The sequence below is a fragment of the Canis lupus genome, chromosome 30 (assembly GCF_003254725.2).
Source record: "Canis lupus dingo isolate Sandy chromosome 30, ASM325472v2, whole genome shotgun sequence".
In the NCBI taxonomy this organism is placed as follows: domain Eukaryota; kingdom Metazoa; phylum Chordata; class Mammalia; order Carnivora; family Canidae; genus Canis; species Canis lupus.
The window spans coordinates 30,899,643-30,925,263 of record NC_064272.1 but is presented as its reverse complement, the minus strand read 5'-3'; the positions used below and the strand labels follow the sequence as shown (position 1 = coordinate 30,925,263).

General features: G+C 42.6%; 1 protein-coding gene and 1 long non-coding RNA gene across 2 annotated transcripts in view; one reads left to right on the top strand and one right to left on the bottom strand.

Moving 5' to 3' along the window:
* Window positions 1-9,317, bottom strand: part of MAP2K1 (mitogen-activated protein kinase kinase 1) — a 77,860-nt gene extending 68,543 nt beyond the window's left edge. The window contains exon 1 of the mRNA XM_025472413.3: window positions 8,846-9,317. Coding sequence (XP_025328198.1) covers window positions 8,846-8,925 — 80 coding nt within the window. The 5' untranslated portion in view covers window positions 8,926-9,317. The remainder of the gene's footprint in view (window positions 1-8,845) is intronic.
* Window positions 9,318-16,760: 7,443 nt separating this feature from the next.
* On the top strand, window positions 16,761-19,138 carry LOC118352959 (uncharacterized). The gene is made up of 3 exons (XR_004810992.2): window positions 16,761-16,885; window positions 18,220-18,331; window positions 18,834-19,138. It is a non-coding gene; the product is annotated as an uncharacterized LOC118352959 (long non-coding RNA).
* Window positions 19,139-25,621: the final 6,483 nt, after the last annotated feature.

The following is a 25,621-nucleotide window of genomic DNA, read 5'->3' as shown; positions in this document are numbered from 1 at the left end:
CAGAACCAGGACACAGGACATGAAGTAAAAACACAATCAAGCAGCATTAAGACAGTAAGAGCATTTTTGAAAATTGGCAGCTTCTAGAAGAAAACAGAAACAAAATTGGGACCTTAAACTTTCTTCTCAGGCTCAACCTCATTTTCTGCCCCATCCTGTGGGTTCTCTTGGTTTGTTTTCTCAGCATGTCAAAAACATTCACCATGTTTTCTTCCTGGGGAGGTGGTGCAAATACTAACAATTCATACACAGGAAAGCTACCAAGAAGGTTTTTTTGCTGTTATCAGTGTCTTTGATTTGTTTTGTTAAGATTTTATTTATTTATTTGAGGGCGGGAAGGAGGAGAGGGAACAGGAGACGGAGGGGGCAAGAATCTCGAGCAGACTCCTTGCTCTGCCCACATGGGGCCCAATCCCACGACCCTGAGATCATGACCTGAGCCAAAATCAAGAGTCCAATACTGAACCGAGTCACCCAGGTGACTCAGTCTCTTTGTTTAAACATGATTTTGGGGGTGTCTGGGTGGTACAATCAGATATCTGACAGCTCTTGGTTTCAGCAGGGTCTTGATCACAGGGGCACGGGATCCAGCCCCATGACAGTATCCGTGCTCATCGTGAAATGTGCTTAAAACTCCTTCTGCCCCATCCTACCCTCTAAAATAAATAAATAAATCTTTAAAAAAAAAAAAAGAAAAAAACTTTTTTTTGGTTTTGTCCAATCTACCAATAATGATTAACTGTATCAACAGTGTCATAGACCCAGGGGTCCAAAAAGGTATGGCCCCAAAACAAGTTAAGGGAAAAAAAGACATATAAGCAGGACGCCTGGGTGGCTGAGTGGTTGAGTGTCTGCCTTTAGCTCAGGTTGTGATCCTGGGGTCCTGGATTAAGTCCCACATCAGGCTCTTTGCAGAGAACTTGCTTCCCCCTCTGCCTATGTCTCTGCCTTTCTCTGTGCATCTCTCATGAATAAATAAATAAAAATTTTTAACAAAATAAAAATAAAAAAATAAAATGATACTGCATTTAATGTGATGTTCATTACACAATATAGACCACAAGTACAAAAGAGGAATTAGAAAATGTGAGTTAACATTAAAAAGAGCATAAGACTCAGGATGAATTTTGTTCTTTGGGTACTTCTAAAATATTTATTATGGGGGCACCTCAATGGTTGGGTGTCTGCCTTGGGTTCAGGTCATGATCCTGGGATCCTGGCATCAAGTCCTGCATTGGGCTCCCCCATAGGGAGCCTGCTTCTCCTTCTCCTTATGCCTATGTCTCTACCCCTCTTTCTTTGTCTCATGAATAAAATCTTTAAAATATATATTTTTTTATTATGAATTTTTCCATACAGAAAAATGGAAAGAATAAAACAGTGAAACTCATAAACTAACCAACTAAGCAACTGTGAACACTTTGCCACACTTGCTTTATCTACTATGTATGTGGATTTTTTTCTTGAACCATTTCAAAGTGAGTCTCATATATCATCTATGAATAACATTCCCCTACATAATCATGATACATTACATCTAAAAACTTAGCAATTCTCTATTCAAATTTCCCAAACTGTCCCAAGAATACATTTGATCACTATTTCATTTTTGATTCAGTATCCACCTGAGGTTTATGGATTACATTTGGTTGGCATGTCTCCTTAGTCCGTTATTCTAGAACCATACCACTAGCACCCTTTTGCCCATGATACTGACTTTCTAAAGAGACTGGGTCAGTTGTTATAGAGAATGTTCCACATCCTGGATTTGTCTAATGATTTCCTCCTGGTGTCATTTAACTTGTTCCTCTGTCCCTGCATTTGTTGTAAACAGGAAGTTAGGTCTCAAGGCTTGATTCTAGACACAGATCTGGCTTAGATTTTAAAAGACAGGCAGCATATAAAATGTCCAAATTAACATGATTTATCAACACTTTTAATTTGGTATTAAGAGCAAAAGATAATAGCTTTCTGAGAAGGAAGAAATCAAAGTGGATTAACAACACTTCCCCTTTGAATAACATTCCGGTAATTATCAAGTGCTTTGATAGATTATTTCAGATGATGCTCATCTGCCCAGCTTCCCTCACAGGTTTGTTACATTATCATCCTTACTTTACTAATAAGGAAAACCAAGGCTCGGTGAAGTCAAATTACACGGCCAAGATCAACAATTAAGAAGTAATAAAACTAAGTCTGGAAGCCAAGTCCTAGAATAGCATGAAGTTACTCAGAAAACGCTATAAAATCTCAAGATTATGTAAATGGGAGATGAGATTTATGCTAGGTCTTGAAAGATGGGTAGCATTCACTCATTCCAGACACTGCCAGATGCAAGGTAAAGATCAGTATACAAGACAGTCATGGTCCCTGCCCTCACAGAAGCTAAAGTGTGATGGCAAATACAAAACAAAAATACAATAACATAGGAAAGCAGAGGAGGGCGTTCCAGACAAAAGAAACCACGTGGGCAAGCCCAGAGAGAGGTAGGAAGCAGCATGCTGGGGTGAAAGGAGGACAGTAAAGGGGTCAGTGCAAACCACAACAGATGAACCAGGAGAGAGAAACATCAAACAAGATGGGTAAGGCAGCACCAGTAGCAGCTACTCTACTAAAGTATTCTCCCTTTGTTTCAAAGACACATAAGTAAGTGAAAGAATAATATTCTAAGCGTTTATATTCAAACAAGGGCCCCACACATCTCCTTGCTATGGACAGAGTCATCTTTAGGAATCTTTTTGCCTTTTCTGTACCTGCTGCAACAAGAGCAGGGGCATTCTTCCCCAGGAACATGGGCTTCAGTTGGATTGAGTGTCTCCCTTTGGCTCAGGTCATGATCCTGAGGATCAAGTCCCACATCTGGCTCCTGCAAGGAGCCTGTTTCGCCCTCTGCCTCTGTCTGCCTGCCTGCCTCTCTCTCTCGTGAACATATAAATAAAATTTAAAAAAAAAGGGGGGGGGCTCCTAGATATCATGGAGCACAGCCTGGAAAGGCCGTGAGAGACCCTCAAAAAGCACATCAAACTGTCTTAACTTTTCTGTCCCCTTCCTGAAGGGCCTTCACATTCTAAGAGACAGGTGTCCCTTACAAACCTAGCAGAAGTGCTGACGCTAGGAACTATGCTCCAAATGCAATCATGAGGTAATTCTGAGTGTTTTTGGGTTACAGTGACACGGTTCAAAAGCCATAATATGTGGATGCCACCAAGGCCAAGCAACACACCCTCCCATTTATTCAGCACCTTATGGCCTTCAAAGCACTTCTGTATGAGGTACCTTGTTTAATCTTCACAGTACTCTTTCAAGGCAGGAATGCTTCATTTCATCAGCAGGTGTCTACTGAAGAGCAGACACTGTTCTAGTCACTGAGCAAGGAACAAAGCCAAAGCCCCACCTTCGTGGAGCTCACATATTAGCGGGGCAGCAGATTGACACTTACACACAGTGCACTGTTAGTGGCAAGTGCTATGAGGAAAAACTGGGCACGATAAAGGGGCAGAGAGTGACAGGGAGTGCCGGGTTATAGATTAGACAGAAACAAAGAAAGATTAAGTATGTGCCTCATCATGGAAGGAAACACAAGGTACCCCAAGCAATCCCAGTTGAGTACATCCCACAGGGAACTCTCACAAGGGTACAAAAAGAGCTGTGCACAAAGATGGTCATGACTGCACTGTCTGATGTAGCAAAAGAAGAGTTGAAAACAGAGTTGTCTCATTCTGGGGGAATTGACATAGGATAATAAATAAAATGTGGTACATGCACATGACCACTCTGCAACCAAGAGAAATAACGAATAGCATAATGCAGCATCAGGAATAGAGGTCGGAAACATGGTATTTAGTTTAAAAAAATAAAAGGAACTATTCTGTTTAAATATTCCTAGTTCTCCTTCCAAGACGCTCCCACTCCTTTGAAGGTCAGCATGGCCATGTGATTTACTTCAGCAAATGAAATAGGAGCAAAAGTGACCTGTGTCGCTTCTGGCCAAAAATTTTAGGAGCCAGAATGCAGTTCACAAGACACCCTTCTAACATGAGCATATTTGAGATGGTGCCTCCATGAACCTTGATCCCTAATGGAATCCAATGAACAGAGACTCCCACTGACCTCCAAGTGTGTTAAACAACTGAGATTTTTTTTTTTTTTGGTTGGTTGTTACCTCCATATAACCTAACCTATCCCAACTGGGGCATATTTACAGCACAAGAGCAATCTTTAAGGCAGCCCGGGTGGCTCAGCAGTTTAGCACTGCCTTCAGCCCAGGGTGTGATCCTGGAGACCCGGATGGAGTCCCATGCTGGGCTCCCTGCATGGAGCCTGCTTCTCCCTCTCTCTCTCTCTCTCTCTCTCTCTCTCTCTGCCTCTCTCTCTGTGTGTCTCTCATGAATAAATAAATAAAATCTTAAAAAAAAAAAACACAAGAGCAATCTTTATAAAATTTGAATATATTTAGGGTGCACAACATGATGATTTGATACACAGGTAGGGAAATGATTACTACAGTCAAGCTGATTAACAAAGGTATCTATTTCCTTACATAGTTACCTTTTTTGTGTGTATGAGAGCACCTGAAATCTATAATCTTAGCAAACGTCCAGTATTCAATACATTAACTATATCATTAACTATAGTCACCATGTTGTACACTAGATCTCTAGACTTATGCTAACTGCAAGTCTGTACCCTCTGACCAACACCCCCACCTCCCCACCCATGGTAATCACTTCTCTAGTCTCTGCTTCTATTATCCCCCCTCTGTTTTAGATTCCACATATAAGTGAGATCATGTAGTATTTTCTTTCTTCTGTGTCTGGCTTATTTCATTTAGTACAATTGTCTTCCAGGTTCATTCATGTTGCCACAAATGGTAGGATCTCCTTTCTCAAGGCAGAATAAGGGCACAATCGCATTCAGCACTCTATGCACAGAAACACACAGAACACCATCCACCTCCCAAAGGTACACATACCCAACAAATGGGTGGAACTAGAAGACCATGTATTAAATACCCTAAAGTGGGTGCCTGTGAAAGAAAAGGAAATCGAGAGGAGGAAATGACAGCAAAGGGGGAAAAGAAAAGAAAAAATGAAAAAGTATAAAAAGGTTTGTTAAATACATCATGCAAATAGAAAGTCACTCACTGATTTACTAAAATATTTTTGCACTTACTATGTGCCAGCTACTATATTCCAGAGACTACTTACAAAACAATGAATCAGAAAAAGGCAGCTCTGACCTTACAATTTATGGTGTACAGAAAAGAGAGAGATTTAAAATATCCTAGTAAGAAACTATAGACAGTGAATGAGTGTCATTAAAAAAAAAAAAAAAAAAAATTCAGGTGATAGGCACCTAGCTGGCTCAGTCAGTGAAGCATGAGACTCTCTTGATCACAGGGTCATATGTTTGCTCCACATTGGGCGTGGGGCCTATTTAAAAAAAAAAAAAAAAAAAAAAAAAAAAGGCAGGCACTCTTAAGTGCCCTGCCTTAAAAAAGAAAGAAAAGAAAGAAAAGAGAAGAAAAGAAAAGAAAGAAAGAAAAGAAAAGAAAGAAAAGAGAAGAGAAGAGAAGAGAAGAGAAGAGAAGAGAAGAGAAGAGAAGAAAAGAAAAGAAAAGAAAAGAAAAGAAAAGAAAAGAAAAGAAAAGAAAAGAAAATCAGATGACATGGGAAAGTAACCTCCTTTAGAAATTAGGTGGTCTGTGAACACCTCAGGGAAAATGGTATTTAGGTAAAGATAATGATTGCTTCCTTCCTAGCTTGGGAAAAGGAAGGGATGATTCATCCTAGGCAAAGGAAACAGCATGTGCAAGGGCCTGGAGGGAGTAGAGACCATTCCAAGGAGGAAGTAAAAAAGGACTGGTATAGTGGAAGAAAGGGGTGGCAGGAAATGTGGTGAAAGAGATGGGGGTGGAGGTTCACGGTGGGCATATCTCTGGGTCTTATAGCCCAATAGGAGTTTGGATTTTATTCTAAATCCAATGGAACCATGAAAACATTTTAAACAGGAGAATGATATGATCTCTTTTCCAATTTATTTCATGCTAACACTTAGCACCCTTGAAGTATGCTCATAGGTTTTTGCAAAATTTGCAAAAGAGGTATTTTTGCACTCTTCTTCTTCAAGGACCCCTGCAACTTGTATAAACTTCAGGTCCCATGTAACCCAGCTCCGTTCAAATGCATTAAGTGCTAAGTTAAGAGGTAAAAGCCAGAGTGCCAAGGAGCCACAGAGAAGCAACCTTGCCAATTTAGTACCAAGAGATCCTTAATGTCAATGGAGGTTTTTCTTTTTTCTTCAGTTTACATGACAGGCAATGTTCACAACTGTACCCTGTCTAATCACAGAAATCAAGAGAATAGCAGCCTTGCTTGAGAAATACTCTCGAAGGTGAAAGATGAAGATGTGTACAGCTTTCCTCCCTTTAGTGCCATGAAATGTAGGGGAACAGTCCATGTTTGTCTCAAGCAGCCTACACAAAGATGCCTCCCATTGTAACACAGTAATGAGTCATGGAGGTAGATGCAGATGGCACAAAAAACGAAGGGACTGCAGGGAGTCGCTTATCCAGAAGCAAAGGCAACTTCACAGACATACCCACCACCACGAATGGAAATTACCTTCCACTTTCCTTCAGTTTTCTAAACATTTATCCAGTAACAAAGGCACCAGAAGCTAACATTTATGGAGATTTACTACGTATTAGCTCAATTAACCTTCAAGACTACCCTACATAGGTTCTATCATTAGCTCCATTTTTGCGGACGAGAAAACTAAATCTAAGCCTTAGAGAGAGACATCCCAGGTCACAAAACCACAAAGTAACAGAACCAGGCTTCAAACTTAGCCTGACTCCAGAGTCCAACTTCTTAAGCACTGTGGAGAATCTCCCAGTGCCACCAAATTTTTCTGCCACCAACTCCAGAGTAGTTTATTCTTTTCTTCCTCATTTTTTTTTTTTAACAAGATTCCTCCCATTTGCAAGAATACAGCTGTAATGCCACAATTAACAAGAGAATGACCACAGGTACTTCCACCCAGTACCTAACTCCAAATCAAATAGGACCAGGACGGTCAGGCCACAACATTCAAAAAGCCACTGTGGTCAAAACATGTTCTGCCCTGTGCTGGGGGGATCAGTTTGTTTCCAAGGGGTAAAATTCTGCAAAGTCTGAACTGCGCAGAATCTGACCTGTACAAGTCAATACCGTGCAAAACAAACACTATAGTATTGAAGGGCGTTTGCTGGGAGCAGGTTTGAGGTACCTAGCTGAGTTCACATCACAGGTCCACCACTGGCTTTGTGATCATTAGAGGGATGGACAGAGTCACCAAGCCAGCAGGTCCCCAGGCTATTAAAATCTAAAGAGAAAGGAAGATGATAGAAATCACCAAAGAGCAGAAGGTTCAGACCTACTCCATTTGTTTCATCAGCTAGCTTCCCTACATCTCCAAGTGTGCAGATAAAGATTAAGAACCAAATCTTGGGATCCCTGGGTGGCGCAGCGGTTTGGCGCCTGCCTTTGGCCCAGGGCACGATCCTGGAGACCCGGGATCGAATCCCATATCAGGCTCCCGATGCATGGAGCCTGCTTCTCCCTCTGCCTGTGTCTCTGCCTCTCTCTCTCTCTCTCTCTCTGTGACTATCAATAAGTAAATAAATAAAAATTAAAAAAAAAAAAAAAAAAAAAAGAACCAAATCTTTCAGGGATCTCTGGGTGGCTCAGTGGTTTAGCGCCTGCCTTTGGCCCAGGGCATGATCCTGGGGTCCTGGGATCAAGTCCCACGTCTGGCTCCCTGCATGGAGCCTGCTTCTCCCTCTGCCTGGGTCTCTGCCTCTCTCTGTGTCTCTGTCTCTCACGAATAAATAAATAAAATCTCAAAAAAAAAAAAAATTTCCTGGTTACTTCTCCAGGTAGCCGGGTCTCTCTCCCTCACAGTCTTGTCCCTTACTCCAGATGCTAACCGAGTTCTGGGAGCTCAGAAACACCCTCCCTAGGAAACAGCCTCGTCGCCCGTTTAATGAGAGAAAGTGCTGGTTTGCGAGCAACACTGGAAGCTGCAGAGATGGAGCACCCTGCGCGTGTGGTTTTCACAGCTATGGGGTGTTCAGTGTATTAGGTCAGGAGTTTAAAGGCTCCTGATACAAGTACGGAGAGCCAGGAGAGTCGCTGGTGAGGAGCGATTTGTTAATGAATGAAGAGTCCAACGGAGAAAGGGGAAAGCGGCTCCCTTAGAGACAACACAGTTTTCCAGGAAGAAGGCCAAGGACCTGGAGCCCCCCCCCCGCCCCGACGTCGGCAAGGGAAGGGCCGAGGGGCTCCAGGTGCACACACGCCCCCGCCAGCCCCAGCCAGCCCGCCGGTGGCCGCAACAGGGGCGCTCCTGGCCCACAGGTGTCCAGCACAAAGGTGCGGACGCTGTTTGCTGGTCCCAACTCCACACTCCGTACTTCGGGCCGGCCTCCATTCTTTGCAGGACGCTTGCCTCCCTTCTCCGCTTCACAGGCCGGGCTCCCCGAGACGAGCTGGAGAAAACAGCCGGGGAGGGCGGGGGGCGGGGGGCGGGGGCGGGGGGAGGTGAACCCGGTTTCATCCTGGGCGGGAAGAAAGTGAATGGCCAGTGGCCAAGGATGACTGCAAGGGTCGGGGGGCGGTTACATGGGGACTCGCTGGGTCCGCCGACTGGTCTGAATCCGGAGCACGATCCGTGCTTAGTCACCGACACCTCGGCGGCCGGGAGTCCCTCGCCCCTGCCGGCCCGACTCGTGCGTGACGAGCCCGAGCGGAGCCCCGCGCGCCGCGCACCCCCGCCTCGGCCCCGCCGCCCGCGCCGCACTTACTCCGCCGAGCTGGTCCCGTTCACCGCCGAGCCGTCGGGGGCCGGGTTCAGCTGGATGGGCGTCGGCTTCTTCTTGGGCATTTTGGACGCGGGAAGGCGCGTCCGGCTCCGAGCGGAGAGCGGCCCGTGTCTCGCTTCCTCCGTCCGCGCCGCCCCACGCCCGCCGCGCAGGGCCGAGCAGGGGCCGAGGGCCCGGGGCTGCCTTCGCGGGGGGGGGGGGGGCGTCAGGGCCGAGGAGCCGCCGGCGGTCCCGGGGGACCCCCGCCCCACTCGCGGGGGGGCTCGGTCGGCGCGCGGGGACCCACGGGCTCCCCCCGCCGGCGCAGCTCGCAGCCCGCAGCCCGGCTTCCCTCCGTCCGCCCCCCAGTCCACCGGTCCCTCAGGCTCGCCCCGCACAGCCGCAGCCCGGAAAGTACAGCCGTCGCCGGCGCCGCGCCGCCAGCCGCTCGCTCGGCGCAGCCGTCCCAGGGAGGGAGCGGAGGGCGGAGGAGGGGCGGGGAGCAGGGAGGCCTCGCCCCTCCGGCGGGGCCGCGGCGCCTTCCACACACGCCCACTCGGCCCCGCCCCCGTCGCCTCGCCGACAGCCAATGGGAGCACGCCTCGGCGGCAGATGACGCGGAAATACGTCACGGGGGCGCGGCGCGCTGACGGGGGGGGCGGGGCTCCACGGCGCCCTCTGCTGCCGCGCGGCGCTCAGGTGGTCGCCCCGCCCCCCCGCCCCCCCTCCCCGGTCCCTCCTCCTCCTCCTCCTCCTCCTCCTCCTCCTCCTCCTCCTCCTCCTCCTCCTCCTCCTCCTCCTCCTCCTCCTCCTCCTCCTCCTCCTCCTCCTCCTCCTCCTCCTCCTCCTCCTCCTCCTCCTCCTCCTCCTCCTCCTCCTCCTCCTCCTCCTCCTCCTCCTCCTCCTCCTCCTCCTCCTCCTCCTCCTCCTCCTCCTCCTCCTCCTCCTCCTCCTCCTCCTCCTCCTCCTCCTCCTCCTCCTCCTCCTCCTCCTCCTCCTCCTCCTCCTCCTCCTCCTCCTCCTCCTCCTCCTCCTCCTCCTCCTCCTCCTCCTCCTCCTCCTCCTCCTCCTCCTCCTCCTCCTCCTCCTCCTCCTCCTCCTCCTCTTCCTCCTCCTCCTCCTCCTCCGCGGGGAAAGGAGCCGTACATCCTGGTTCCCGGAGCCGAGGGGAAGGTCCGGTGCCGCCGGGGCCCCCTCTGCGGGGACCGCAGCGTCCTGCTGGGGCCGGGTCGTGATGAAGGACATGCAATAATCAGACGAATAAGGAAAAAGGCCTCATTTCTAGAGGAGAGGGAGCGTGGGGGGGGAGGGGGATAGAAAACTTGTCGCGCCTAACAAACTGGCAAATGGATAGATACCTCGATTTATGCAAAATTGTAATGCACTTTGTTGATCTACTGATGAGGGTACAGGGAGATGGGCACTCAGTACCCATGAGATTGTAACTGGGGCAACCTTTTTTGAGAGCAGATTGATGGTATTTTTTAAAATCTTGAAACCAAAAAAATAAAATAAAATAAAATCTTGAAACCTAAAAAAAAAGTAAAAAATAAAAAAATAGGGAGCCCTACAAAAAAAAAATAAAAAATAAAAAATAAAAAAATAAAAAAAATAAAAATAAAAAAAGTAAAAAATAAAAAAAATGAAATCTTGAAACATTCCTTTAAAAAAAAAAAAGACCTTTAAACCAATGATTCCGGGTATATGAAACGTGAAGAAATAAGATGTAAATAAAGAGCTTACTAAAGTATAGGAAGCACCATACCTATTATTTTATTTTTTTAATTTTATTTATTCATACCTATTATTTTTATTTTTTTTTTATTTTTTCTCTATTATTTTTAAATGTAGATTCAGGGGTGCCTGAGTGGCTCTATTAAGCATGAGACTTTTTTTTTTTTTTTAAGATTTTATTTATTTAATCATGAGAGACGCAGAGAGAGGCAGAGGGAGAAGCAGGCTCCATGCAGGGAGCCGGATGTGGGACTCCATCCTGGGTCTCCAGGGTCACACCCTGGGCAAAAGGCAGGTGCTAAACCACTGAGCCACCCAGCGATCCCCAAGCATAAGACTCTTGATTTGGGCTCAGCTCATGATCTCATGGTGGTGGAGTTACGGGATCAAGGGCATCAAGGTTCCACACTAGGCCTGGAGCCCGCTTGATATTCTCTCTCCCTCTCCCTCTGCCTCTCCCTCTGCCCCTCTCTTACATACATACATATATAGATATAGATTCAGTCCTTCTCTTCCCCTTCACCCTTCCTATTCAGTCCTAAAGGTATTGAGTGTGCAGAACAAAGTCAGCCACCCAGCTGTTTGTAATATATAAAGAGAGTAAGGTTTTCCTTTTCATTTTGTAGCCCTTGGTACTGTTTGAATCTTATGCAAGTAACTTACTCAATTAAAAACATTTTTTAAAAATTTTAACATTGATATGGGAATGTAACCCAGAGCAGACACTTTGGGAAACAGTCTGGCAGTTCCCCCGGTTAAGTATAGTTACCATATGACCCAGAAATTCTACCCCTGACTATATATTCAAGAGAAATAAAAAACGTATATCCATACAAAAACCTATACACAGATGTTTGTGGAAGCATTATTCACAATGGCCGAAGGGGGAAGCAACCCAAATTTCTATCAACTCAAGAGCAGATAAACAAAATGTGACATAGCCGTACGATGGAATATTACTCAGCCATGAAGAGGAATGAAGTGCTGATCCACGCTACATGCAGGCACGAATGACTTTAAAAATATGATGCCAAGTGAAAAGAGTCAGTCACAAAATATCACATATTGTATGATCTCATTTATATGAAATGCCCAGAATAGGCAAGTCTATAAAGACAGAGAGGTTAATGGTTGTTTAGGGCTTGGTAAAGCAGATGAACTAGGGATGGTAAGTAGAATGATAGCTAAAGGGCATAAGGTTTCCTTCTGAGGTAATCAAAATATCCTAAAATTGACTTTGGTAATGGTTGCACATTTCTGTGAATTTATTTAAACCATTAAATTGGGGCACCTGAGTGGCTCAGTGATTGAGCATCTGCCTTTGGCTCAGGTTGTGATCCCCAGGGTCCTGGGATTGAGTCCCACATTGGGCTCCCCATAGGGAGCCTGCTTCTCCCTCTGCCTGTGTCTCTGGCTCTCTCTTTGTGTCTCTTATGAATAAATAAATAAACTCTTTTTTAAAAAAAGCTTTTTTAAAAAATTGAATTATATATACACTTTACATGAGTGAATTATATGGTATATATGTATTGTTTCTCAATAAAGCTGTTATTAAAGCAACAACATCAACAAAGAAATTCAGGAGAAGAGCCAAGAATAGCCAAGACAGTCTTGAAGAACAAAGCTGGAAGATCTATGCTCCCAGATACCGAGATCCACCTAAGATTGAGTATTTAAGAAAGTATGGCACTAGCCTAAGGATAGACAAGTAGCCCAATAGAGTAAAATAAAGAATTTGGGAACAAACCCATATGTAATCACCTGATTTTTGAAAAGGATGATAATACATTGCAGTGAGGGAAAGGATGATCTTTTACATAAATGGTGCTGGGCCAATTGAATCTCCACATGAAAAAAAGTAAGTCTTCATTCATCCCTATATCACACCATCCATAGCAAATCAACTCTGGATGGATTATAGAACTAAATTAATCTTTTAGGGATGCCTGGGTGGCTCAGCAGTTGAGTGTCTGCCTTCAGCTGGGGGCATGATCCCAGGGTCTGGGATTGAGTCCCTCATCAGGCTTCTTGTGGGGAGCCTGCTTCTATCTTCTGCCTATGTCTCTGCCTCTCTCTGTCTCTTTCTCTGTGTCTCTCATGAATAAATAAATATTTTTTAAAGAAAAAAAAGAACTAAAAGCTTTTAGAAGAAAATGCTGGAGATCTCTTCATTACATTGGGGTAGACAAGGTTGGGGGGGGTTTGGGGGGCACTGTTTGGTTGGCTTGGGTTTATTTGTTTTTTTTGTTTTTTTTGTTTTTTTGGTTTTAAGTAAGCTCTACAGCCAACCCAGGATTTGAACTCATAACCTTGAGATCAAGAGTCACATGCTCTAACGACTAATCCAGCCAGGTGCCCCTAGGCAAAGATTTTTTTTTTTAAGATTTTATTTATTTATTTATAGGTGCTTGAGTGGTTGAGTCAGTTAAGCTTCTGCCCTTGGCTCAAATCATGATCCCAAGGTCCTGGGATGGAGCCCCACATCAGGCTTCTTGCTCTATGAGGCTTCTGCTTCTCTTCCTCCCTCTCCCTCTGCCTCTCTCCCCAGCTTGAGCTCGCTCTCACTCTCTCTCTCTCTCAAATAAATAAATAAAATGTTCTTAAAAAATAAATATTTTGGGGGATCCCTGGGTGGCGCAGCGGTTTAGCGCCTGCCTTTGGCCCAGGGTGCGATCCTGGAGACCCGGGATCGAGTCCCACGTCGGGCTCCCGGTGCATGGAGCCTGCTTCTCCCTCTGCCTGTGTCTCTGCCTCTCTCTCTCTCTGTGTGTGACTATCATAAATAAATAAATAAATAAATAAATAAATAAATAAATAAATAAATAATTTTAAAGGTAAAAATGGGGCAACCTGGGTGGCTCAGCGGTTTAGCGCTGCCTTCAGCCCAGGGTGTGATCCTGGGGACCTGGAATCGAGTCCCATGTTGGGTTCCCTGCATGGAGTCTGCTTCTCCCTCTGCCTGTGTCTCTGTCTCTCTGTCTCTGTCTCTGTCTCTGTCCCTCTCTCTCTGTGTCATGAGTAAATAAATAAAATCTTTTAAAAAAAATTTTTAAAGGTAAAAATGTTATGTCTATTTTACCAGAATTTTTAAAATACTAAGATACTACACCCACTATTCTGGCTAAATTGAAAAAAGATAAGTATTATCAAATGTTGTTAAGATGTAGAGCAACTAGGAGAGGACTCTCACCCCAATAGTGAAAGTAATAATGTATGAAACCAGTTGGAAAAATTGTTTGGGCATATCTACTAAGGTTGAACTTCTACTGCATGACTCAGAGATTCTACTCTCAGGCATATACTTAGAGAAATCAATATATATGTTCATCAGAAAATATGTACAAGAATGTTCATAGTAACACTATCTGTAATAGTTGATTTTTTAAGATTTTATTTATTTATTCATGAGAGACACACACAGAGAGAGAGGCAGAGACACAGGCAGAGGGAGAAGCAGGCTCCAGGCAGGGAGCCCGATGCGGGAGTGAATCCCGGGACTCCAGGATCACACCCTGGGCTGAAGGCAGCACTAAACTCCTAAGCCACCCAGGCTGCCCTATCTGTAATAGTTATTAAGGAAACAACCCAAATGTCCCTCAGCCGGAAATGGATAAATTGTGGTAAATTCCGACAATGAAATATTCTATAGTTTTGTGAAAATAGACTACGACTACTTGCAACAGTATGAATGAGTCTCACAAACATCCTGTTGAGTAGAAGCCAAACACAAAGACACAAAAAAGTAATACTAATATATATTAAATGTATATGGTGCAAAATGGGCAAACCTAATTTATGGTGTTAGGAATTGGGATAGTGGGTGTCCTTGAGGAGCTGAGCAACAGGCAGGTGAGTTAAAGGAGGCTTTTTTGGGTGCTAGTAACATTTGCTTTCTTGATGTGGGTGTAGTTTCTCCTAGCGTATTCCATTTATGATTTATATACTTTTCCGGATGTATGTTACCCTTCAATAAAACAATTACGAGAGAAAAGAAACAGAAATTCACTCAACATTACTAATCATCAGGGAAATGCAAAACAAAACTACAATGAGATATTGTTAGAATGGCTATCATCAAAAAGACAAGTGATAACAAGCATTGACAGGGTGTAGAGAAAAGGGAACCCTTGTGTACAGTTGGAGGGAATGCAAATTCACACAGCCAAGTATGGAAAACAGTATGAATGTTCCTCAAAATTAGATAAATTAATTAAATAAAAATAAAAATAAAACTACCATATGACCCAGCAATCCCACTTCTGGGTATCTATCCAAAGGAATTGAGATCAGGATTTCAAGGAGACATCTATGCTCCCAGGTTCATTGCAGTATTATTCACAATAACCAAGATATGGGAACAATCTAAGTGTTTCTCAATTGATGAATGGTTAAAGAAGATGTGGTATATATACACAGTGGACTATTATTTAGCCACAAGAAAAAAGAAATGCTGACATTTACAACAATAAGGATGAACCATGAGGACGTCGTGCTAAGTGACATAAGTCAGACAGAGAAAGACAAGTGCTGTGTGATACCTCTTAGGTAGAATCTAGAAAAACTAAACTCAAAGCAACAGAGAGTAAAGTAGTGATTACTAGAGCCGAGGATGAGGAGGAAATACCGAGAAATTGGTCAAAGGGTACAAACTACCAGTTATAAAATTAACAAATTTCAGGGATGTAATATACCGCATGGTGGTTATAGCTAGAAATACTATATTATATGCTTGAATGTTGCTAAGGGAGGAAATCTTAAATATCCTCATAACAAAGAAGAAATGGTAATTATGTGACAGAATGAAAGTGTTAGCTAATGCCACAGTGGTAATCCTTTTGCAATACCTAAGTGTATCAAATCAGCACCTGTACACCTCAAACTAACACAATGTTACCTATCAGTTGTATCTCAAGAAAGCTGGATTAAAAAAAAGAAATCACAGTAAAACATTTTTTCTCAGAAAATAGGTCAGACTGACCAAAATGTGTTTTGTTTTGTTTTGCTTTGCTTTTTAGATTGAAAAAGTAATAAAGCCTTTCATCGCATTAAAATATCACATCTTCTGAGCATCTTGTGTTTCTTGTTTCAAATTTTGTGGGTTTTTAAAAAATTATATAACTAATTCCAGTGTATTATATGGGGGGAAGCTAGAAAATAATACAAAGGAAATTAAAAGCCATTCATGATATACTACTAAATGATAACTGCTGTTTACATTATGGAGTCTCGTATTTATCTTAGCTATACTCACATGTGGTTACTATTATAGGATCAATGAACTTTATCAATTTATGAGATTTATTTTAGAGGCAAGTCTATATTTGTTCCTTACAAATGAAGCTCTTTTATCCTCTTATAATGAAAAATTCAATTGGGAGATTCAAAGTAAGAAATGCCAAGGTATTGGGGCACCTGGGTGGCTCAGCTAAGTGTCCAACTCTTGATTTGGGCTCAGGTCATGATCCCAGCGTTCTGCGATGGGACCCTGCATTGGGCTCTGTGCTCCATGGGTAGTCAGCTTGGAGTTCTCTCTCTCCTCTCCCTTGGCTCCTACCCTGGCTCAGGCACAAGTGCACTCTCTCGCTCTCCCTCTCTTTCTCTCTCGTTCTTTCTCTCTCTCTCTCTGAAAGAAAAGAAAAAACAATTAATGCCAAGGCTTTGCAAATAGAATATAGAATACATGAAAAAATTCGATCTTCCACTTTTTTCTCATTCTAATACAACAGTTTTCTATTCTTTAGTCTTAAGTGAACTCTGATCCTTTTTAAAAAAGATTATTTATGTATGTATTTGAGAGAGAGAGAGCACTAGCTGGGGGAGTAGCAGAGGGAGAAGGAGAAGCAAGCTCCCCACTGAGCTGAGGGAGCCTGAGGTGGGCTCCATCCCAGGACCCTGGGATCACAACCTGAGCTGAAGGTAGACACTTAACAGACTGAGCCACCCAGCTGCCCTTCTGATTCTTTGTTAAACGCTAATTTTACTAACATTAACTCTGTTTGCCTGTAATTCATTTGTTCAGGGTTGGGCTAATTTTTAAACGGTTTAAAGAAATAACTAAGAAATATAATCCATTGTCTTCTAAGCTGCTCTGAGTTTGGCAGCTGTTCCTACTGAGTAATGCAGCGAAGGGTCACAGTGTGAAGGGTAACAGGGTAACGCTACCCGACCCTCCCCTTTCAAGGGAGATACATCCGCTTCCTCAATTCTGGATGTCGGACATTCCGGATGCAATGAGACCACTGGGTTATTTTGGGAACCACTTTTAATGGTCACTTGCCCTCCATTTAAAGGAAAAGAGGCCTCAGCAAGGTGAGGAATGACGCAATGTAATTGCTCTCTAAGGATGTGGCTTCAACCAGACAGGATGTCAGATCCGGCCGGCACCTTTTTTTGGAGGGGAATGGGGTAGGGACCTCACCCTGACTTGGCATCTCAGAGATGTGCTACTTTGCTTTTCACCCTTGGGTAGCAGAGTGAAAGAAGATATACTCGGGACATACCAGCTTCCTACAGGGCAGCTGTGGAAAGGAAGTCTTGACTTCCTTTGGAATCACAACCCAGGATCCCGGATATTCTTTTTCTCAAACCTGGTCTAAGATTAAACAAATCTCTTTCTTGGGACATTCATTTGAATGCTTGTTGTCATTGGCCTTTTTTTTCCTCATGCTTTCTTCTATTCAATAGGAAACCCTGCATCACTTTTTCCTACCAAGTGCTTTGCAAAAATTACAACCCGGAAATTAAAATGAGAGTGACCATTTGATCTACAGTGATCTGGGAGCTGTGATAAGAGGATATAGGGCTTCCACAGGCAAAACCATCCTAACCTGACTGGCAATCTTTTTATAATTCACACTGTCTCAAAGGCCAGGGCAGGTCACAGATAGCTGAGAATTTGCCTGAAAAGAGTTTCATCTTCAACAATGAACTGTGCATGACATGTAGTCCTGGGGTTACATATGTTTTATGATATTTTAAGCTATAATTATTGATACAGCAATGTATTTTGCCGTTGTATATATTCCCAAGGAGCAAGGAATCTCTGCAATGTGCCAGATTGTTTTAATTGTATAGCTTCATAATATAAAAGTAGTGTTATTGTTATTATAACGATAGCATTATAGTGTCATTATAATTACTACTAAACCAAATGGCTGTTTATCCTTGCTCCTGTGTATGCTTTCTCTGAATAGATAGAGCTTTATTAACTAGATCCTAGACTGGCATCTGATATAGAGAATGGGGGCTCATATTAGAATGTTAGCTGGACCATAAAAGTCATGGTATCCAAGCACCCCCATTTTTTCCCTTTTATAAATGGGAACACGCCTCAGAGCGTTCAGTGGTATACTTCAAGGTCCTATAGCTAGTTCAGAGTAGAACAGGGACAAGTCTAATGATCCCCCAGTTCAACAATCTTTTAAAAGTCTTGGTATCTAGCCAAATAGCTAATAGGTAAAATTAGTTATTGTTGTCGTTTAAGTAAAGTAAGCTCTTTGCCCAATGTGGAGCTTGAACTCAAGATTTTGAGATCAGAAGTACATGCTCTATCCTCCGAGAGCCAGGTGCCCCCAAATTAGCTTTGTTTAATAGTCATCAGGTAAGTTTGTTTGGCTGTGATATTTTCTTTCTTTCTTTTGTAGGCTCCATACCCAATGTGAGACTTGAACCCACAACTCTGAGATAGAGAATCACAAGTGGCCCTGGCTGTGATATTTTCAAGTATCTCCAATTACAAAGACATTAAAGATCTTGGTAATGCCATAAATGACGACATATGATTATTTTTCCTTTATCTAATATCTTTTTCTCTAATTTTGATATTTATCTTCAATTTCAAATGGTGTCAAATCCTACTTAGCATAAGTTCAATATTTGGACAGATCCATACTTTTTTGGGGTTCTGTGAATTTGAGGCTAAGGTTAGAAAATGACAAATCTAGATACCATTCAAACTCAGCTTATAACTGTTAAAAAAAGAAAAGAAATTTCATGTAAAGTCCATAATGCATACAGTCTAAATTCAAGAATTTAATTTAGGGAAATAAATAGAGATGTGCACAAAGATTTATATACAAAGGGATGTTTGTTTCACCATTACTCATAATAACAAGATATAAACAGAAATTAATTATTCTTTTATATTCAACTTGCTTGCTCTTTTATTAAATTCAATTTTTTTCTTGGAAGAAATGATAAGAATTTGTTAATAGTGATTACCTTTATTTATTATTTTCTTTATGATTTTATTTTTAAGTAATCTCTGCGACCTCAAGATCAAGAGTCATATGCCCTACCAACTAAGCCAGCCTCAATAGTAATTGCCTCAATAATAATTGCCTTTAGAAAGACTTGCTGAATGGGAAGAAAAACTTTCACTTTTTATTGTGTACCTTTTTGTACTGCTTGAGTTTTCTGTCCATGTAAATGTACTACTTTATTTTCTTCAGAAACATCAACCTTGTATTTCCTAGGTGAGAAACTTATGGACAAGTTTTGCTTTCCTTCTTTGTATTTCTCTGTGTTAAAAAAGTAAAAAATAAAATTGTATTATCTTAAAAATTAATGTGCAAAACTAGAAGATTTTATGATGTATCTTCATGATGAAATTCATTTTAGTTTAAAAATCTCTCTTTACGGTGTCCCTGGGTGGCTCATTCGGTTAAGCATCTGACTTTTAGTTTCAGCTCAGGTCATGATCTCAGGGTCCTGAAGTTAAGCTGCATGACAAGTCCTGCATCAAGATCCATATGGAGCAGTGCACTGGGCTCAACACTCAGCAGGAAATCTGTTTGAGATTCTCTTCCTCTCCCTCTCCATCTGCCCCTCCATCTCCTTGTGTACTCATCCTCTCTCTCTCTCTCAAACAAACAAATTATTAAAAAAAAAAAACTTCTCTTTAAAAAAGTACTAGTCATGGCATAGGAAAGTATTCTGAAAATACTAAGTGAATAAAGTATACGAGTATGTTAATGAGCACCACTTTATTATTAAAATACGTATATAATCATCTGTGACAGAGATTGAAAGAGAGAAGACAAAGGATATAATCTCAAAATATTAACAGTGTTTGTTTTTGGAGGTAAAAGTATAGATTTGACTATTTTATTTGTTATTTTATGTTTTTCAGGATTTCCAGATTTTGTTGGTGAGCATTTATTAGTTGATAGTGCCACAGACACAGTACATTTCTTGTCTGCACTCCCTGCTTAGGTGAGCTCTATCACCTATAGGTTGATGAGCTCCTGATTTTATTACTGTTACTCTAGACCTCTCCCCCTGCATTTTAGACACAGTCCCCTTGGAACTTCTACATGGATGTATCAATGCACATCTCAAACTCAAAACATTTTTTTAAAGATTTATTTATTTTGAGAGAGAAAGAGAGAGCATGGAGGGGAGGGGTAAAGGGAGAGGGAGAGAGAGAAAAATCTTAGCAGACTTGATGCCCAGTGCAGAGCCCAGTACAGGGCTCAAACTCACAACCCTGAGATCAGGATCTGAGCTGAAATCAAGAGTTGGGTGCTCAATCAACTGAGCCACCTAGGTGCCCCTCAGACTCAAAACATTTAAACTGAAGCGCTTGATTCCAATCCCTTATCCCCCTGTAACCATCTTGATTCCTTTCTTTCCAGCACCACCCACATCCAAACTGTCACAAAACTAGTGTGACAGGCTCCACTCTGGCCCTTGTCTGGCCACACCCTTTCCCACGTTGTGAGGAGTCCACAGGGCCAAGGGATCATGCCTACATAGGGCCTGTGCCCCCCCCCCCACTTTCTAGACCATTCTTTAGTCACCCAAGACTCCAGAATTCCATGTCCAAACAGTACAGAACTTGCTCCCAGAGCCTGCAGGGGCCTCTCCTCTACCCATCCTCCTAAGAACAGGGTGGTACACTGCACCCAGGCATAGACTCCCCTAGGCCCAAGGGGTGGCCAAGAATCTATTTGAAGAAGGTATAGACAGAGTTTGGCTGGTGGGCTAGATGTCCTTGTACCTCTGAGTGAAAGTCTTTTTTTTTCTCTTTTTTTTTTTTTTAGATTTTATATATTCATGAGAGACACACAGAGAGAGGCAGAGACAGAGGCAGAGGGAGAAGCAGGCTCCCTGCGGGGAGCCCAATGAAAGACTTGATCCCAGAACCCTGGGATCTTGACCTGAGCCAAAGGCAGACGCTCAACCACTGATCCTCTGATTAAAAGTCTTTGAAGGGTGGGGTGCAACTAGAAGTGGAAAGAGAAGCGGGAGCAGACAGACAAAGGAAGGCCAGCAGCTAGCTCTCCCCCTATTTCATTATGACATTCCAAGAATCTGGGAAATCTAAATCCCAAATCCCAACATGGACTTCCACCTTGGTTTTTTTTTTTTTAAGATTTATTTATTTATACATTCAGAGAGAGCGAGAGAGAGGCAGAGACACAGGCAGAGGGAGAAGCAGGCTCCATGCAGGGAGCCCGACGTGGGACTCGATCCCAGGTCTCCAGGATCACACCCCAGGCTGCAGGCGGCGCTAAACCGCTGTGCCACCGGGGCTGCCCTCCACCTTGTTATGAAAGTATATCTTTCAAGATAGGAGGATAGAACATTTTTTTAAATTTATTTATTTATGATAGTCACAGATTGAGAGAGAGAGGCAGAGACACAGGCAGAGGGAGAAGCAGGCTCCATGCACCGGGAGCCCGATGTGGGACTCGATCCCCGGTCTCCAGGATCGCGCCCTGGGCCAAAGGCAGGCGCCAAACCGCTGCGCCACCCAGGGATCCCCGGAACATATTTTATTTAATGATCTCCCCTGTAACTTTTACATAGGTGATCATTTGGTATTGAGCCTCCATTTATTCTCTTGCCCTGGGCCCTACAAACACTGGGGTGGGCCTGCCTGTAAGTTCTACCTCCCAAACCTATAAGAATCCTAACTGGATCTCCACTTTCCCTCTGACATCCTGATCGTCCATTTTTCATAGAGCTGCTAGGAGATCTTAAAAAAAATAAACAAACAAAAGTTAGTTTACTGCTTACAGTCCACCAATGGATCCATCTCCAAAATGCTCATCAGAACTTTCCAGCTCTGCCCTCTTCACACCTCACCTCATCCTACTTTCCTCCTTAGTCACTAAACTCTGGCCACTGTGACCTTTCTTCCTTCTGAACACACCTGCTGGTTCCTACCTTGGGGCCTTTGGACTTCCTGTTCATTCAGCATAGAGCCATTGTTACCTTAGTCCTTTGCTTGTTTGCCTACTTCTTGCCATAAGACTCAGCAAATGTCACTTTTTCATCCTTACTACCCTGTCCCTCCAGTCATTCTCTGTCATATTACCATTTTACTTTCTTCTTTACTATTTTCCTTGTTTTTTTTTTTTTTTTTTACTTACTTATTTCCTGGCTCCCTGATGGAAGAGAGGGATTCACCTGCCTGTTTACCATCTCTTCACCGGCTCTGAGAACTGTACCTGGCATACAGCCAATCCATAAATATTTGTTGAATAAACAAATCTCTGCCTTTTCTTTCTGACCAGATCTGGTCCACAATCTCTAGAAGCACATAGATTAAGTAGGATGATCCAGTGTGATCTCTGTTTTATAGGAGAGACTGGTAGCTAGAAAAGTTTAGGTAACACTGTAAATCAGTAGCAATTATTGGCCAGGATCCATGTCTACTGTTTCAACAGCCCCAGGCTCTTTTCATATCACTGAGCTACCTACCTGAGAGCTCATTGAAACCAAAGAATCTATCCTCATGTGTCTTTCTATAGTCTTTGCAAAAATAACTACTAAATCATACTATTTTAGAGAAGGAAAAATCCTTACCAAGTTCTAAAAAACTCCATCTGTAATGTGCTGTGGTGCCCTCTTATAGAAAAAATATGCCTAGGCTTCTACTCAAAATTTCTTGTCGTGACTTTTCAGCCCTTGTCGGCAATAAAAACTGTCTGGGTTCTTTCCACATGAAATTATTTTGTTTTATTTCAAGCCATTTAACCAGTTTGCAATGTAAACAAAAAAGAAGCATTCTCACCTTGAAGGGTTGAAGACCATTGGAGAGAACAGTTATAAAATTAAATAATCAGCTAATTCACGTGGCTCTTTTAATTCTGCCCCCAAACAATTGTCGGACTTCTTCTATTCATTTTTTCTGCTTGTTTTTTCATGGAAAAAAATTAAAAGTGAGAAAAAAGCAGTTGCTCATTCAATTCCTGTAAAGTGAGAGGAATGCAGTGCTATATACCCTCGTAAACTGGGAAGTCAGTGAGTATAATGAAATCAGTTTAAATACTATTGAGAGTATTTTCTTCTATATTTTAAGAACATCTCTTATACTTTGAATCCTTTTTACAGATCTATTGGGACATTATCACATAAGACACATGGCACACATTGAAAGTATAAAATTTGGGGATGCCTGGGTGGTTCAGTTGCTTAAGCATCCAACTCTTGGTTTTTGCTCAGATCATGATCTCAGGGTCCTGAGATGGAGCCCCATGTGGGACTTCACGCTCAGCAGGGAGAGTCTGCTTCTTTCTTTCTGCCTCTCCCTTTGCCCTCCCTCATTCATGCGTGCTCTCTGTATCTCAAATAAATAAATCTTTAAAAAAAAAGTATAAAATTTGAACACTTTTGTCGAATGTGGAGAAGCAATCAGTACAATCAAGATAAATGAACATACCCATCATCCCCTCGTAGTTGCCTTTGCCCCTTTAGGACTCTTTCCTCGTCTGCCCATTGCCCTAGTATAGTTTGCATTTTCCAGAATTTTATATAAATTGTACATCTGGGGATCCCTGGGTGGCGCAGCGGTTTCGCGCCTGCCTTTGGCCCAGGGTGCGATCCTGGAGACCCGGGATCGAGTCCCACGTCGGGCTCCCGGTGCATGGAGCCTGCTTCTCCCTCTGCCTGTGTCTCTGCCTCTCTCTCTCTCTCTGTGACTATCATAAATAAATAAAAATTTTAAAAAAAATTAAAAAAAAATAAATTGTACATCTGGCTTCTTTCACTCGTCATAATTGCTGGGTTCACTCAAGTTGTCATGTGTATCAGTAGTTTATTGATGGCTAAGTATTGTGCCATTTAATGGATATACCACAATTTGTTTTCCTTCCTTTTTTATTTTTATTATTTATTTTTTAGATTTTATTTATTTATTTGAGAAACAGAGAGAGAGGCAGAGACACAGGCAGAGGGAGAAGCAGGCTCCCTGCAGGAAGCCTGATGTGGAACTCCATCCCAGGACCCCAGGATCACAACCTGAGCCAAAGGCAGATGCTCAACCAATAAGCCACTCAGGTGCCCTCTATTCAACCTTTTGATGGACATTTGTGTTGTTTTAAGTTTTTTTGGCTATTCCAGATACAGCTGCTAGGAACATCTGTATCTAAGTCTTTACATGGGTATTTTTCATTTCTCTTGGATAGATACCTATGAGTAAAATGGCTGGGTCATACTGTAGGTGTATATTTAACTTTTTAAGAAATTTCCTATTACTTTCCAAAATATTTAAACTATTTGTCATTTCCCATCAGCCGTGGAGGAGAGTTCTAGTTGTTCCACATCTTTGTCAATATCTGTATGATCAGTCTTTTCAAGTTTTAGCCATTCTAGTGAATGCATAGTCTTATCTCATTGTGTGTGGGATGTTTTGTTTTGTTTTGTATTTTAGAGAGGGAGGGCGCGAGGGTGGGGGCAGAAGGAAAGAGAATCTCAAGCAGGCTCCACACTCAGGGCTCAGCCAATGGGGGGCTGAATCTCAAAATCCTGAGTTCATGACCTGAGCTGAAATCAAGAGTCGGACATTCAACCAGCTAAGCTACCCTGGTGCCTCTCTAGTCATTGTTTTAATTGCATTTCCCTACTGGCTAGTGATCCTGAGCATCTCATTTATGTGCTTATTTAACATCCATATATTTTCTTTGGGAAAGGGGATGAGTGTCTTTTGCCCTTTGTGAATTGGGTTGCTCGTTTTATTGTTGACTTGTAAGCATTCTTTATGTATGCTATACAGTATGCAAGTCCTTTGTTGAATACATGTTTTGCAGCCATTTTCTCCCTCCTTCCCTGTTTGTCTTTTCATTTTCTTTGAAGAGCAAATGTTTTGTTTTGATGATGTATAATTTATTGATTTTTTTTTTTTTTTGTAGTTCATTTGTGTTCTCTCTAAGATACTTTTGCTATTTGAATGCACTTAGGGAAATTTTCTTCCATGTTTTGAATAACACCTCTTAAACTTTGAATTTTTAAAATGTGTTCCTTGCTCATGAAAATGCTTAAGGAACAGCTCCTCAGCTCCCTCACCTGGTGAGAGTGCTTCTAGAAGGCATCTGATCATAAAATATTTTAAAATTATAGAAGAGTCAAAAATAACCTGTTGTTTTTTTCAAATATTTTTCGGAATTGCAAAATATCTTACTATTGGGAACACAGAAGAAATAACTGGAAAACATTAGACATGAAAATCACATAGACTGCTGAGTGCTTGCTTCTATTCTGCCTCACCTTGGGAAGACTTTCTGATCACTCTTCATTTTCATTTCCATTAAGTTCTATTTGGGTGGAGGTGAAGAACATTTTACTACCTTAATGGATAGAATTAATGTCCTCTTGGGGAGAGAAGTTTACTTGTTGGGAAATTCTGTATTTTTTCCTCCAAGTTTTTTTTTTAAGGTTTTATTTATTTATTCATGACAGACACAGAGAGAGAGGGAGGCAGAGACACAGGCAGAGGGAGAAGCAGGCTCCATGCAGGGAGCTTGACGTGGGACTTGATCCCAGGCCTCCAGGATCATACCCCAGGCTGAAGGCGGCGCTAAACTGCTGGGCCATGGGGGCTGCCCTTCCTCCAAGTCTTTATTTAAATTCCAGTTAGTTAACATATAGTATAATAATAGTTTCAGGTGTAGAATTTAGTGATTCAACATTATATACAACACCCAGTGCTCATCACAAGTGCCTTCCTTAATCTCCATCACCTATTTAACCTATCCACTCCAACCACCTCCCCTCTGGTCACCATCAATTTGTTCTCTAGAGTTGAGAGTCTGTTTCTTG